Source organism: Marmota flaviventris, chromosome 6 (genome assembly GCF_047511675.1).
Source record: "Marmota flaviventris isolate mMarFla1 chromosome 6, mMarFla1.hap1, whole genome shotgun sequence".
In the NCBI taxonomy this organism is placed as follows: Eukaryota; Metazoa; Chordata; class Mammalia; order Rodentia; family Sciuridae; genus Marmota; species Marmota flaviventris.
The window spans coordinates 18,433,105-18,449,246 of record NC_092503.1 but is presented as its reverse complement, the minus strand read 5'-3'; the positions used below and the strand labels follow the sequence as shown (position 1 = coordinate 18,449,246).

At 31.3% G+C, this 16,142-nt stretch overlaps 1 protein-coding gene across 4 annotated transcripts in view; it reads left to right on the top strand.

Annotated features, from left to right (window-relative positions):
- The window catches only part of Stxbp5 (syntaxin binding protein 5), a 172,013-nt gene extending 156,851 nt beyond the window's left edge, over positions 1 to 15,162 (top strand). For all 4 annotated transcript variants that reach the window (XM_071612926.1, XM_027939502.2, XM_027939501.2 and 1 more), the window contains 2 exons: positions 7,134 to 7,354; positions 8,928 to 15,162. In XM_071612926.1, coding sequence (XP_071469027.1) covers positions 7,134 to 7,354; positions 8,928 to 8,969 — 263 coding nt within the window. In that variant the 3' untranslated portion in view covers positions 8,970 to 15,162. The remainder of the gene's footprint in view (positions 1 to 7,133; positions 7,355 to 8,927) is intronic.
- The last annotated feature ends 980 nt before the right edge of the window (positions 15,163 to 16,142 follow it).

Sequence of the window (16,142 nt, the reverse complement as noted above, 5' to 3'; positions counted from 1 at the left end):
AAATTGCCAAAATATAACACAAGTGGCCTCTAATCCAATTCCCAAGAGTGTCCTCATTTCTATCACATACCTCATCAGTACGGCCTTTACTCTCTGCATTTCTGTCAGCATTCTGTTCTACCTAGGCCCCACCAATATCATCCATTAAGCTCCACTTCCAGCATTATAGACTTTCTCTAGCCCACTTCTTCAAACTTTTCCAAATTCTAGCAGGAAGTATAGTACCCATGAGAAAGCATGAGAATCCAGAGTGCTGAACCTATCCGGGAATACTCTGCTTATTTGAAATAGGAAGCTGAGATACGTAACTGTGTTAGGGCTTGCAGGATAGTCTCCCAGGCTGGCAAGGACAGGAACCCTGAAATAACTCTTCCTCTTTGCAAGGATCCCAAAGGGCTACAATTTAAGAGTAAGGGTGAATTGGGAACAAACTAGCCTTTGTCTACACAAACTTCAGCACAGCTTCAAATTATTTGAGTGACTTGGAAAACTTTAAGTGTTCATTAAGATTTTCCCAGACTGCTGGATTCCTCAGAACCTAGAAAATGGGTGAGGAAGGTGGGATGAGTTTCTTTGAAAGAGGTAACATATTCTAAATCTTTAAATATAGGTTTTTAAGTATATAGTCATAAAGTCATAGATAACCAGGAACATTGAAAAGTAAAACAGAAAAAGCAGAATTAGGATTGTAGCACTTAAAATACTGAAATTTGCAGACACAAACTATGCAGTAATTATTCATGCATGTTGAATATCCCTTAACCGAAATGCTTGGTAGCAGAAGTGTTTCAATCCTTAGAATTTTGGAGTCTTTGAATTTTTGCACAGACTTTTACCAGTTTCAATCTGAAAATATGGAATGCTACAAAATCTGAAATTTTTTGAGCATCATGTTAGCTCTCAAAAAGTTTTGGATTCTGGACAGTTGGATTAGGGTTGGTCAACTTATATCATGTTCATGATGATAAATAAAAATTTCATAGATAGGGAAAAAAAACTAAAATGAAGTACTGGAACTAAAGATGAAAAAAACAAAATGGTGATCACTGAATAGGCATAAGTTGCAAATTAGACAACTTATGAAGAGAGAATTCATAACTTAAAGAAGAAACCATCCAAAATGTGTCACAAAAAAACAAAAACATGTAGAGTATAGAGGAGAGCCCCCAAAATAGAACTTGCAGTGAGTAAATCTAATACATGTTTAAACCTCAAGAAGGAAATATAAAAAGAATCAATATGTAAAGACATGTCTAAATTTTTTTTTAATTGAGAAATGATGCTGATGCACAAATTTAAGAGGTCTAATGAATTTCAGTTGTTTTTTATAAACTCATCAACTAGATAGACTTATATAATACATTAAACATAAGAAGAAAAATCTTTAAACTGGATAGAGAAAAATGATGTGTCTTTTAACATGTTATAGACTGATACATGACTTAACAGATAATAAGGTGCTCTTTTATATGTTGATAGAAGATAATATTTAATCTATGATTCTATACACAAAGAAAATAGCCTTCAAGAATGAGACATTTTTAGGCAAATGAACAAGAAGTAAGACTTGCCACCACATGCAAGGGAATTCTAAAAGGTGTGCTTGAGATAAAAAGAAAATTATTCTCATTGGAATGTCATAGGTGTAGAAAATAATGATTTGGGGAAAATTGATGTATAAGAATATAAGTATAATTACTAGTTATAATTTCTAGAGTAACTTCTAAAATCTAGACTAATGGCCTATAACTTCCAGGTGAATAGTAGGAAAAACCACAGTTTTTCCAAAAGAAAGCAAGAAAGGAAAGAACACAAAACAAGTGGGATAAGTACAAAGCACATAAAGGATGACAGATTTAACTTAAATGAAAATAATGGTAGCAAATATAGGTAAAATAAATGTTTCATTTAAAAGACAAGGAAAAATTTTTAAATGAAAGAAATATTCATTGCATGTAAAAAACACCTTTAAAACCTAAGGATACAAAGGTTGAAACTTTAAAAGATGGAAAAGCATCAGTACAAATGAAGAGCCAGCTTGGTATAAGTCTATTAATGTCACAAAAACTAGACATTAAAACACTATTTGAATACAACTAATATTTTCTCTTTAAAGTCAAGAAAAACAAATATTGAGATGACTATTAGAAAAGACAATTTCCCAATCAATCAGTATACCCATTGACTGATTTAACAGGCAGACAAAAACCATTTTGCATTTGGTATTTATACAAAGTAGCACTTACGAGTAAAATTCGTAGCCCTAAGTATATACTAAGTATTAGAAAAAGAAAACATTAAAGTGATTAAACTGAGCATCCATCTCAAAAAGTTAGAAAAATAGAAAGGTAAAGTAAAAAAGATTAAGGTTATCAATGAAATGGTAAATAAATACACAGCAAAAATATATATGTACCAAAACAGTCTTAGTTTGGGATGCTATAACAAAATATTATAGACCAGATGGCTTATAAACAATAGAAATTTATTTCTCATAGTCCTGAAGGTTAGAAATCTAAGAGCAGGTTTTCAGTAGAGTCAAGTTCTTGGTGAGAGTCTGTTATGGTTTAGATATTAGGTATCCCTAAAAGGCCATTTGTGAGATGTTGCAAAAAAGTTTAAAGGTGAAATAACTGGGTTAAGAAAGGTTTGACCTAATCAGTTGTTTAATTCTCTAATGGGGATCGGCTGGGTGGTAACTGTAGGCAAATAGGATATGGCTGGAAGAGGTAGGTAGGTAGGTCATGGGGGTTGCATGCCTTTGGAGTATACATTTTGTTCCTGGTGATGGGAGCTCGCTCTCTCTGCTTCCTGGGTGCAACATCCTGACCTACTTTTCTCTGCCATACTCTTCTACCAGGTTGTTCTGCCTCACCTTAGTCCCCAAGAAATGGAGTTGGCTTTCTAAGGACTGAGACCTCTGACAACATGAGCACCAAATAAACTTCATCCTCTAAAATTGTTCTTGTCACTTCTTTTGATCACAGCAATGAAAAGGCTGACTAAAATAGAGTCCTCTTGGTGGTTTTCAGATAGCCATCTTCTTTCAGTATCGTCACATGGGAGAAAAGAGGCAAGTTAGCTCTCTGGCCCTTATAAGGCCCTAATCCCATTCATGAGACCTCCACTCTCATAACCTAATTACCTCTGAAAAGCCCCATGCCCAACATCACATTGGCGATTAAATATCAACATAGGCACTTTGGAGGCACACACCATTTAGTGTATAACAAAAGCTAAAAATGTTGATTCTTCTGGTGAAACCAAGCAAGAATAAAGAAAGGAAAAGTGATCACTGTAGGGATGGAGAAAACAGCTATCACTGAAGTTATTATTACCATTTTCAAATGAAATTGACCAAATTATACTATGTGCATATATGAATATATCACAGTGAACTCCACTTTTATGTATAACTATAATGCACCAATTAAAAGAAATAATAAATAGAGGGAAGAACAGTATAGTAGAGTAGAGGAAGGAAGATCAGGGGAAGAGAAGGGAAAATAAACGAAAAGTACTGGGGATTGAATCGGAGCAAATTATATTATATGCATTTATGAATATTTCAAAATGAACTCCACTATAATATATAACTACAATGCATTAAAAATATTTTAAGTAAAAATTTAAAATGAGGAAATGAAACATAATTTTATTTAAAAATTTTTTAAATATTTGGTGAAGTAAATAAATTCCTAAAAAAAAAAAAAACAAGATGGACAAAAAAACAATAAAAAAATAGCAATATACTTATTTGATATTGAAACTGTTATTTCAGACTTCCACAAGTAAACTCTGGGTACAAACTGGGCTCCATTAGTAAATTTTATCAAATATTTAGGGGAAAAAACCTGCTTCCACACTGTCTTTTTCAAACAGATCAAAAAAGAATGTACACTTATCAACTCATTTTAACACGACCCTTCTAGTAAAAACCTAAACACTCTGAGAAAGGAACAAATAAAGGCAACTGTCACCTTTGGATATATATATAAAATTCAAAAGTTCATATTAATATAACAAATCCAATATTAACCAATGAGGATAATACATCAAGCACAAGAATTCAAAGTTGATTTGTCCTTTTAAAAAGAAAAGATCAATCAGTAATTTACCACATTAAGGACAATTAGGCAAGAAAATGAAGTGTGGAAGGCATGCATATTGGAAAAAGTAAAACACTTTATTTGCAAATAGAGTCTTGCATGAAGTAGATCCTAAGAAATCCACCAAAAAAATTACAGCTATCAAAAAAGTCCAGCAAGATTAAAAGATATAAGATCTGTATAAAACAACTGCATTTCTATATGCTAGCAACAAATAATCAAAGAAATTAAGAAAATAATTCTGTTTGCAATATAAACCCCTTGAAAATAATTTAACAAAAGGAGTAAAAGACATGTACACTGAAAACTTCGAAATATAAAGAAAGTTAGACATAAATAAATGAACTAGCATCTCATGTTCATGGATTGGAAGACTTAAGACTATTAAGATATCAGTACTGCCCAAATTGATCTATACACTTAACAATACCCATTCAAATCCCACTGAGTTTTTGCATAAAGCAAGATATTCCTAAGACTCATTAAAATGCAAGGAATACAGGGACTGGGGTTGTGGCTCAGTGGTAGAGCAAACGCCTCTCATGTGTGAGACCCTTGGTTCGATCCTCAGCACCACATAAAAATAAATAAACAAAATATATTGTGCCCATGTATAACTAAAAAAAATTTTTTTAAAAATGCAAGGAATACAGATAGCCATACAAAAACTAATATCCCCCAAAAAAGAAGACTAAGGTGAGGTAGAGCAACATGGTAGAACAGTATGGCAGAGAAAAGTAGGTCATATTGTAACTTGATGTTTTAACCTCAAAGGTTAAAACATCAAGTTACAATATGACCCAACAGTTCTACTTCTGGGCACATACCAAGAGGATTTACACATTCTGATTTCAAAATTTACCACAAAGATTTAGTCATCAATATAGAGGGATACTGGCATAAAGATAGATATATATGGGCTGGGGATGTGGCTCAAGCGGTAGCGTACTCGCCTGGCATGCACGGGGCGCTGGGTTCGATCCTCAGCACCACATAAAAATAAAATAAAGATGTTGTGTCCACCGAAAACTAAAAAAAATAAATATTAAAAGATAGATATATAGATTGTGGACTAGAATTGAGAGTCCAGAAGTAAACCTGTAATATTTATAGTCAATTGGTTTTCTGTAAGGATGTCAAGAAAATTCAAATGATATTGGAACAAATGGATATCCACATACAAAAATAAATAAATAAATGAAGTTGGACCCAATTTCACAGCATATAAAAAATAAACTCAAAAAGGGTAAAAGACCTCAGTCTAAGCTAAAATACAAAACCCTCAGAAGGAAACATAGGTAAAAATTTTTGTGATCTTTGATTAGGCAGTGGTTTCTCAGATATGATACCTAAATCACAAGCAGCCAAAGAATAAAGTAGATAAATTAGAATTTGTCAAAATTTTAAACAGTGCTTCAAAACAATATATCAAGAAAACAGTGAAAAGATAGTCCAAAGAAAGTTAAATATTTGCAAGTAGTATATCTGCTATCTGATAAGATCTAGTATCCAGAATATATAAAGAACACTTACAACTCAATAATAAAAAGACAAATAGCCCAATTTCAAAATGGGGAAAATATGGAATAGATATTTCTCCCAAGAAAATGTACAGCTGATCAATTAGCAGAGGAAAAGATGCCCAGTATCATTTGTTATTTGAGAAATCCAAATCAAACCACAATGAAATATCACTTCATACTTACAAGGTTGGCTCTCAAAGACATACGTACAGATGTTAGCAAGGATATGGAGAACATGAAATGCTTGTACATTGCAGACAGGTATGAGAAATGGTCCATGTTCTTCAGAAAATTGTCTTACAGTTCCCTCAAAGGTTAAAACATCAAGTTACAATATGACCCAACATTTCTACTTCTGGGCACATACCCAAGAGAATTATAAACATTCACACAAAAGTTTCTGTAAATGTTCATGACAGCATTATTCATAATAACCAAAAAGTGGAAACAGCCCAAATGTCTATTAATTAATGGATGGATATTCAAAATGTATACATACAATAATATGTTCTTCATACATAAAGGGAAAAAAGTACTGTTATATGCTACAACATAGATGAACCTTAACGTTATTCTCAGTGAAATAAACTAGCCATGAAAGGTTACATACTGTATGAATCCATCACATGAAATGTTCAGCATAGGCAAATGTATAGAGACAAGACTATATTAGTAATTGACAAGGACTGGAAGAAGAGTGCAAAGTGACTACTAACAGGTGTGGGGGCTTCTTTGGGAGTGATGAAAGGCTCTGAAATTAGATAGAAGTGATGGTTGTACAGCCTTGTGAATAAACTAAAAACCACTGAATTGTTAACCTTTAAAGGTAAACTGAAAGAAGAGGAAATGAATCTGGAATAACTCTTGTAAGAATTTAAGACTTTAATAGGTATTAGATATTCAGGGTCTGGATTCTGAAGGGAAGAGAAACAATGATCCTTTGAAGGAAAAAATTGATCTGTTTTGTAAAGACAGAGTAAATGGAGATAACAAATGTATGATATCTACAAATTTTGGAGACTAAAATAGAATACTGATTAAATTCATTTTTCTTCTGAGACTAAACATAGTCTTTAGGAATTATGGGGTAAAACTAAATCAAATTTGTATATTTAAATCTATACATTTGAATGTAAAATCTTTAAGTTAATAATCTCTAATTTTCTGAACTCTTAAGAATAATATTTGATTGTATAAATTGGTGTCAGTATGCTTACTACTCGTTTCAACAGATAATTACCACCCTTTTTTTGCACAAGTCATGCTGTATGAACTAATATATCAATATGGGTATTTATTAATGTGCCTAGTATTTTGCATGTTTGGAAGAAGTATCTAGAACTGATTTAATACATTATAATAAAAGAAAAACATTAATGATAGTTATATATATAAATATTCCAGTTATATTGTCATTCAAATGAAAATTTGTAGTAGGATTTTATATTAATAGAAATCTTCAGCTTTTGAATTAACTCTTTCATTTATCAAATCCTTTTAGTTGGAGAGTCATCCTCAGGAAAAGCTTCACGGAGTCTTGCACAGCATATCCCTGGCCCTGGTGGCATTGAAGGTGTGAAAGGGGCAGCCTCTGGAGTTGTTGGTGAATTGGCACGAGCCAGGTTGGCACTGGATGAAAGAGGGCAGAAGCTTGGTGACTTAGAAGAAAGAACAGCAGCTATGTTATCAAGTGCAGATTCATTTTCTAAACATGCTCATGAGGTATGTCTGTCCAACATATATTTCAACAAAAAACCCTAGACAAAGCAAGTATGAACATTATTATATTTATATAGCTGTGTATTTCTGTATACATGAATTTGCTTATATCCTTTGTACAAGCACAAATCCCTGATTTTTGCCACCAGAGGGAACCTTTACAAGAATATGTCTCAGTAACCTTTGATTTCTTACTGAAGTTTATAAATTTGGAAGATCTGCTCACCTTCAGGATCTATAAACAATGCCAACATCTTTGCAACTATTTCTTAGCAAATGCATAACAATGCTAATTTTCCTTAATACCTCAGAGTATACTCTCACCTTGTCCTAGAGAAGGAAATAATTCGCCTCATTGATTCTGCCTGGTAAATCTAAATAATTAAAATGGATAACATTTTGATGCAAATAAACAATACTAAGTTTATCTTGAAACCAATTAATATGGAAGGGTAACCAGATTCATTTTGCATTGAACTCATTTTGAAGTACTTTTAAGTCATGGTAGAGCTCAGAAACAGATGCTAAAAAGTAGGGGATCTCAAAATGACCTCTGATAAACATGTTTTTGTGGACTAACATAGTGCTTCTTAAAAACTGAACTTAAAATAAGACTTTATGTAAAATACACATTTTTTTTCACTTTTGCACTTCTGCCGTTCCATGCTTTGACATGGGGTACTTCCCCATATTTAATTCTTAGATTGTCCCTTGATATTTTGAGTTTGTTGTCTGAAGGAACCATATCAAAATTATTTTTTTTACTTGTGCACCTAAATCTTTAATAATAACTCTCCCTTAAATGTTTCAACCAAACGTCATCTCCTCTTTGCTCAAGAGAGCTGAAATCTAGAATGCATGAAAGAGGTAACATGACCTGGGAAATACTTGTTCAGGACCTCAAACAGATTGAGAGGTCCTTTGTGGGAGTACTTGTACATGTGCCCACATGCACCACAGATGTAGGTTAGTAGCCTTCAATCCAGGACTAGATTTTTGTTGTCAGAGCTCTACCATCTAACTGAATGATCCCTAAGGCACATAGCATTTTTGATGATTTCATAATATATCCACACTCTAAATAGTTAGCAAAAAGCTCAAATTCATAGCTTTTTTCTTCTGCTAGATGTTCTTCAGTCATATTAAGAGTCTAAGGAAGATACTACATTGAGGTGGTTACAGTCATGGCTTCTTGAATCAGACAGCCTGAACTCAAATCCCAGGTTCACCATTATGTTGACATGAGTAGCCCCTAGAAGCCTCAGGTTCTTCATTTATTAAGTGAGAAGAAAAGTAATTTGTAGTTTTATTAGCTTAGTCACCAAATTAGGGTCACCTCTCTTAAGAAATTTGAGGACCTTCCCAGCTAGTTCTTAATGGTTGTAGTCACTTTTTTTCTCTAAATAGAACAGTTCTTAACACTTTCAATGAAATGATTTGAAGTAAGCAATATAGTAACACTAGAGAATGTTTCAGAATAACACAATGTTTTTGAAAAATATAGAAACCAGTTATAAATACCATTGTTCTGGCATTTTAAAAATGTTTCTCTCCCCCCCACTTTCTTCCTCTTTAGATGATGTTGAAATACAAAGATAAAAAGTGGTACCAGTTCTGACACCCAGAATCCAATTAAGTCCAACTTCAGCCAGAAGGAAAAAAATTTCCTTTTTTATTTCACTGATTTAAGAAAGTTAACATTCAACGGATGTTCATCGCTGAATACTTTCTAGCACAATCATGCACTGTTTTACCTCAGTCAATTGGCATTAACTGAGGGGCGTTCACACACACACTCAAAATGGAATATATGGTGTGTGCAGGCTGTGAGTTGACAATTTGGATACTAACCAAGTCACGTGTGACAGATGAAGAAACAAAAGGGGAAGCTGAGGAGACATGGCAGGGACTATTCCTTGGATCATTCCTGTATTAAACTTTTATATGCCAAAAGATTTCATGCTGTTGTGTCTGCCATCAGTGTTTGACCTGTTTTGGGGAGAGGCAGTAAGTCCAAAGTTCTGAAGCTGAAGTAGTTTGTGTCATCAGACTGGATTATAAACAGTTGTATTGGACTTTCCCTCCCTTAAATTGACTGGTCATCAGTATCATTAGTGAAAAAGAAACAAAACTATTTCCCTTTCTTTAGACTAAGCTGAATGGTGGGCTTTAAATAATAAAATCATACACATAGTTGACTTGTGTATGGGCTACTCTTGGATTCTTGTTATTATATACTTGTGTTTAGTTCATATTTTGTCAAAAGCAAAACAAGGTGATACATCACTTTTCATTGAAAAGAAAAGTGTAGAGCATGACTGAATTGCTCATCATTCTGGGAGTTTCCATGTAGTGGCTATGCAGTGTGGAAAGTGAAAAAAACCTCCATTGTGGGGAGGAGAATACTTCAATGTCCTTTGTCCTCGTTCTCATTAATTCAGCTAAAGGTGGATCTGACCAAAGTAGTTACTGGTTAAATTTGTAGAAAAGTTGAAATTGGCTAAGTTTTTAATTTTGCTTGAATTTTTATAAAATGTTTAACCAAATGTACCTTTGCATTATTTAATTAAAATTGCTTTAAAAAAAAAAGTTTCATTATTTCAGTAAAATGCTCAGCTCCCCTTTTAAAATGCCCTTTATTTGCTAACAGTTCCAATACACTCAGGTGATGAGCCAATTAAATCTTAATGCACATGCTATCGCATGGAAAACTATAAGCATCTGTTGTCAATAAGTATCTATATAAGAGTCTAGTCTGATGACCTACAAAATATTTGCTGTATAAATATAATAAAAAAATCTGTACATATCCTTTCAAGGTTTTAAAAAGCCAAAGAAAAGGAAAATACTTACACTTTGGTAACAAAATTATTTCTGTAATGGAATACAATGCAAATTAAGATAGCTGTGGACAATGAATGACTGGTTCATAGAATAGCATTACAGACAGGAAAGTAATCACTCCATAGATCTGGAAGCAAGCAATCTAATAATACAGGCTAATCTGAGATCATAATTGATTATTGTTAGAGCAGCAAAGGAAGATCAAAATAGAAGCATTAAAATTAATGTTAATGAAATTTTAATATTGTCTTCTATAAAAATTGTTTTAAGTAATTTTATTTTTCATTAAGATATTATCTGAGCACAAATTGACTGCAAACATGATTGTTTTTCTATTCCATATGATCATTAAAGCTATATGTAGAACATCTTTTTCATGCACTCTGTTATGCATATATTCTTCCTTACTCTTTTCACTAAGAAAACTTTTGTTTACATTTTATAATGTGCACTGCAGGATGTAAAAGTTTACATCAAAGTTTACTTTAAATATTATTGGGTAGGACCTAAATATATGTGATATGTGATACAGATGATAAATCAAGTCAAAAGAAATATTTTTAAAATACAGTCATTTTCAAAAGTTTTTGGATTTGTAGAAAGTACTGATGAATAACGTACTTCTGTTTAGTTCGTATCAGCTGTGTTTGAACATTGAGCAGTTTACAAATTACTTATTTCTATATTATCTAATAGTAGATTCATTGTTCCATGATATGTCACAGGAAATATTAGATTATTTTTATAGGTATAGTTTGGTGGTGAATGCCATCAGTAAAATCAGCAGTAATAGATTTAAGAAAGTTAAGAAGTATTAAGTAAATTAATATATTGATTGATTGTCCATCCATTTGGAAGGTCATGTTAGCTTTATTTATTTTATTTGCTGTGCTATTTTTTGTTATTTTAATATCAACTTTATTTTTACTGTCATTTTTCTTGTATATAAAATGAACCAAACTTGTAATTATTTCCAAATTAGAAAAGTAGATAGACTAACCTGAGATGGATTTTATAAGAAAATCTTAAATCAGTGTTTTGAGTTTTTTATTTTATTTTTAAAATTAATCTACAAATCATGTGCAACAAACTAGAGACTCACTTAGCATTAAAAAGCTTAAACTACTTTTTTAGCATAGGAAATAAACTTCTGAGTTAACACTTGATTCAGTCTGTAGATAAGAGTCTGTATTAATAACTAACCCAGGGAATTTATTGTAATTTGAGAGATATTTTTTTAATGCAAAAAGTAGTAGTCACCAGCAAGCCAGGATTTCAGGAAAACTAACCAAAATAGAAAAAAGAAAGAAAAAGAAAAGAATAAAATAAAAGAAAGGAGGTCAAAATAGAAAATATCAGAAAGATTAAAGATTTTTGTGTGCTTTATCCATGTCAGTGTTTTTTGTTGCATTTTGTTGCACTAAAATCATTGAAGTATTCATCAGTTAGCCTTTGTCAGTAGAAAGTGGTTTCCCCTTTATGTGTGCCACATACCCAGTTTGTTTCACTTTGCAAAACTAAAATCCATATACATTGCTTAGAAAGTTATTTAAAATCTTATACTCTTAACAAATTGGAATTTTGCATTAACACCTTTGGTTTGCATTTCAATCATATGAAGTGTTTCCAAAAACGTATTATAAATTCCAATAAGCTAATTACTAACTTCTTAATTTTTTAATTTTTTATGGATGTGAAACAATGCTGCTGTTTGTTATTGTGTGTAAATATGTTGCAATTTAATTCAGCATAATACTTTAAAGAAAGAAACATTTATTTTACTTACAACTTCTTGTAGGTTCTTCTGAAGTTATTTCATGTAGAGATATGTGTCTTAAACAAGTCTGAAAGTGTTATATACTTTTAGGTTACAGGTGATACTGCAGAAACAGCTGAGGAAAGGAATATGTGGAAGACACCACAGAGTTCAGAGTTTTAACTTGAGTTCTATTTTCTAGAGTTTTACCTTGAGTTTTATATTCCATATATGTTTTGCTTGAGGCATTTATCATGTGACAATGGAAGAGCTATATCCAAAGGTAAATTTTTTGTGGCAAAGATTTATTTTACATTTTAACTTTGGAGATTTTGTTTATTTGTTTCTGCAAAATAAAGAGCACTGAACTTTAAACTTGAATTTTTCTGCACTTTTTTAGGTAAGGAAAACTTTTATTATCATTTAATCCATTTCTCAGTTTAAATCAAGTGATACATTGTATTAAAAAATACCAAAATCATGAATATGCTGCTAGCTTTACCTTAAACAAACTGATCAGTTTTAAAACCTTATTTAATAGGGTTTTATATAGATAAAAAGAAGTAAAATTATTTCCTATTTGTTTCAGTGTTCTTGGTCTTAAATGATTCCAACACTTTCAGATTTGTTTTACAATCATACAGTAACATGTTATATTTATACATACTGCTAGAGAATATACTTTTGGTTTTAAAATGAAATTTTTATAAATGTACTCTTTAATTTTAAAAACGGTGAACTTGTTAAGTTTTAAGTCAAAGTACTTAAAAAGTATGTATATTATCCATACAAAAAGTTATGTTTTACGCTTATAATAAGAAATATTGATATCTCATATCGAGATACAATTAATTTTAAAAATCATACATCATTTAAAGTCTTCACATGTCAGGAAAGATATTATTGGTATAGTTAAAAATACAAAACAAAAAATCTATTGAGCATTTTCAAATGTTATTTTTATTTTGGGGGAAAATGCCCACAACAGTAATTTCAAGGTCTTTCTCAATAGCTACAGCTTGCTGTTGGATGCCTACTTTACCTATTGTTTTAAAATATAACTATAGATATATATAGATATATATATATATTTAAAATAGTTTTCCAGGTATTTTCTTCTACCTTTTTTAAAAATAAATTTCCAAAAAATGAAAACAGAGTTTATGTATTTTTGTCAATGAAGGTTTTTATTTTGTAGTTTATAGAATTTATTCCTTATCAGTTTGATACTTGATCAATATTCCTAGGCTTTTTAACTGCTATATCTTAAATGTTCTTTTTTTCTTTTCTTTTTCCTCTTAGGGTGTTCTCTTTGATTGAAGTTTATGCCCACAAAAAGTAGTTGTTTTTTGTTTTGTTTTTTTCATTTAAAAATGAATGTGAAGATATGTTTACAGTTTTTGTTAATTGCTCTTCTCATCATTCTGATCAATTTCTTGTAAAGTGCTATAGGAATTATTTTTCCTGTGAATATTAATGATTTAATGATCTTACTGCTGCCTCAGAAATTCCAAAGGTTCTGTGGACAGAAAATGGTTGTTACAACCAAAACCAAAAGAAAACTAACTAACCTTTCTCAGCTGAATTAAATGATTTTCATAACTTCCCAATTATTAGGGTTCTGACATTGCTTCCTTTAGTCACTAATACAGTCTTAAATTTTATTAGTCATAATTCATTTATAAATTGAATACACGACTACTTGTAAGTGCTCTTTTTTATTTTTTCTCTTTACATGAAGGAAAAAAAAAAAAAAACATGAATGTCAGTTTTGCCAGTACTTTGCAATGAGGCTTATAGTTTAATTTGAAATTTTATAGTGTGTGTAAATACATCAGTATTACTTTATTGTAGGTCGTTTGAGGCATTTAAAAAGGGAGGTACATTAATGGCAATGGAATTATATTTATTTTAATTTGTTTTTTAAAATACTTTTGCTATTTTGTGTTGTTCAACTGAAAACAATGTAAGGAGTTGAAACGGACTCAATATATCAGTGGAAAGCAATGCAAAGAAGATAAATCATGTTTTAATTTCTTTCATTTATTTTTTTGTAAATAAACAGTACTGTGATACTTTAGGTGTGATCTCTGCTCAACATGGTAGTTAGAAGCAGAAAACCTTTTGCTTTCTAAGTTATACTATGGGTTCATTGTAAATGCATTGCCAAAAGACAATATAAGAGAGAGCAAGATTTAGTTTCTAACATTGTCCACGTCAAGGGCAAGCATGCTTGGTATAGAGCTGTAGCTTGTGTATCTTAAGCTGTACATGCAGGTGTTTTTCAGTTGCTACACTTTTTTTTTCTTTTTTAATCTTGCTCAGTCCCAGTAACTATCTCAAAGGTAATTGCTGGAATATGCATTTGAAACAAGTTTTTTAAAAAATCTGTGTACTGTATCATTAAAAAAAAAAAAAAACTGCAAACACTAAAAAATGTGTTAAAACTTTGTAGTTATTTTGCATTTCTGTACTTTATCAGCAAAAAAAAACTGTCATTACATCAAAACTTTAAAATTAGGTATTGAAATATTTTTGTAAATAAATACCATTAAGCTGGTATTTTAAAAAATGTATTATAAATTGTTTCTGGAAAATGTTCATATATATGTATGTCTCTTTATGCTGAAGGGCTCTGATAGGGCAAAATAAAATATTCTAACCTCTCATGAAACTAAACAAGCCCTTTTTCTGGGAAATTTGTTTTAATATTTTTCTGCATTGTGGAATTAACCCATCAGTTTAAATTAATAAAATAGTAACACAGATTTCCACCTCTCTGAAGGGAAAATCAAGTTAAACAGGTAATTTAAGCAGGCCAGCTATATTTTTCGTAACTGTCTAAATCTTTTGGTTTAAGTCACCTCCCTCTGAGGTGGGTGGAAAGGACAAGGATGGAATAGGAGTCAAAGGACACAGGAACTAGATCTAGATGTGTGCTTCTTGGCCTTCAGTGTGTACATGTTTCACCTGGGGATCTTGTTAAAATGCAAATTTGGATTAAGTCTTTGGAATTTCCCTTGAGTAGCAAGGCTATAACTTCCATAATTGGCATTTTGCTAGGTGATATATTGGTATCAGTGTTCAACTTCTTGTACCAAAAACGAATACCAGGAATGAATCTAGAATAACGTAACTGAAAGAAAATCAAGCTATTTATTTGTTGTCGTTTCCATTGCATTTTAGAATAAAGTATATCCTAGTTTTCTTATTTGACTTTGAATGTGTGTGTATATATATATAATTTATATATTTTATCATTGTAATAATAATTATGATACATACATGCACACATATATTCCTACTGTGGTGCTTATCTGTACCACATGGTGGCAGTAATGTCTCACCATAGGAGCCATTAACAAGAAAAACCTATAATTTTACAAGGTAATAACCACCACAGGCTTTACAAAGGTTAATTTTCATAATGGATACGTTTTATGTAGAAAATTATTAAACAATCAGATATGAAATGATATCTTCTATTTTTATACAGTAATGTAAATCAATTGATAGCATGATCTGGTTTATTATCAAAAGAAATATTTGTATTTTTCCAGAAATATATAGGCATAAAGTGATAAAATTTTGAAAACTAAAGATTGTTTTACTGTCTGGTTATGCCTTTTTTAAAGTTATCATTACTTTGAGTGTGTCCTGTGTAAATAGTACAGAGTCCTCCAGTGCTTTAGAAATATACTTGTCATTCTCTTCATAGACTTTTATAGGAAAATCCTGATTTTCCTCCATTACTTAAAGATAATGTTTGCACTTTCCTACTTTTTTCAGTTTTTATACAAAAGTATTTTGTCAAAGTTACCCTAATGAAAGTTTGCAAAATGTTTATTGTTTAGACTAAAACATCCTTTAAAGAAAAAAGCCAATCACTTTTTTTTCAAATTTTGTTCCTCTTTTTAACATCAATACCCAACTATGTGTTCTAATCACTGAAAATGTATGGAAACTTTCTAATCATTGGTTTTAGTCACTTATATTTGGTACTATTTTAAAAAAAAATCCCATAGCTTTTTTTATAAATAACTACTTTCAAAAACAACATAGAAGATGCACATTTAATAAACACAAAGTTTTATACAAGATGGAATGAATATGCATTACTAGCAAAGGAAAGAAGTCTAAGAACTTAATCTAAATATCAAGCTGCAGTTATTATTAACGAATGTTCTTGTT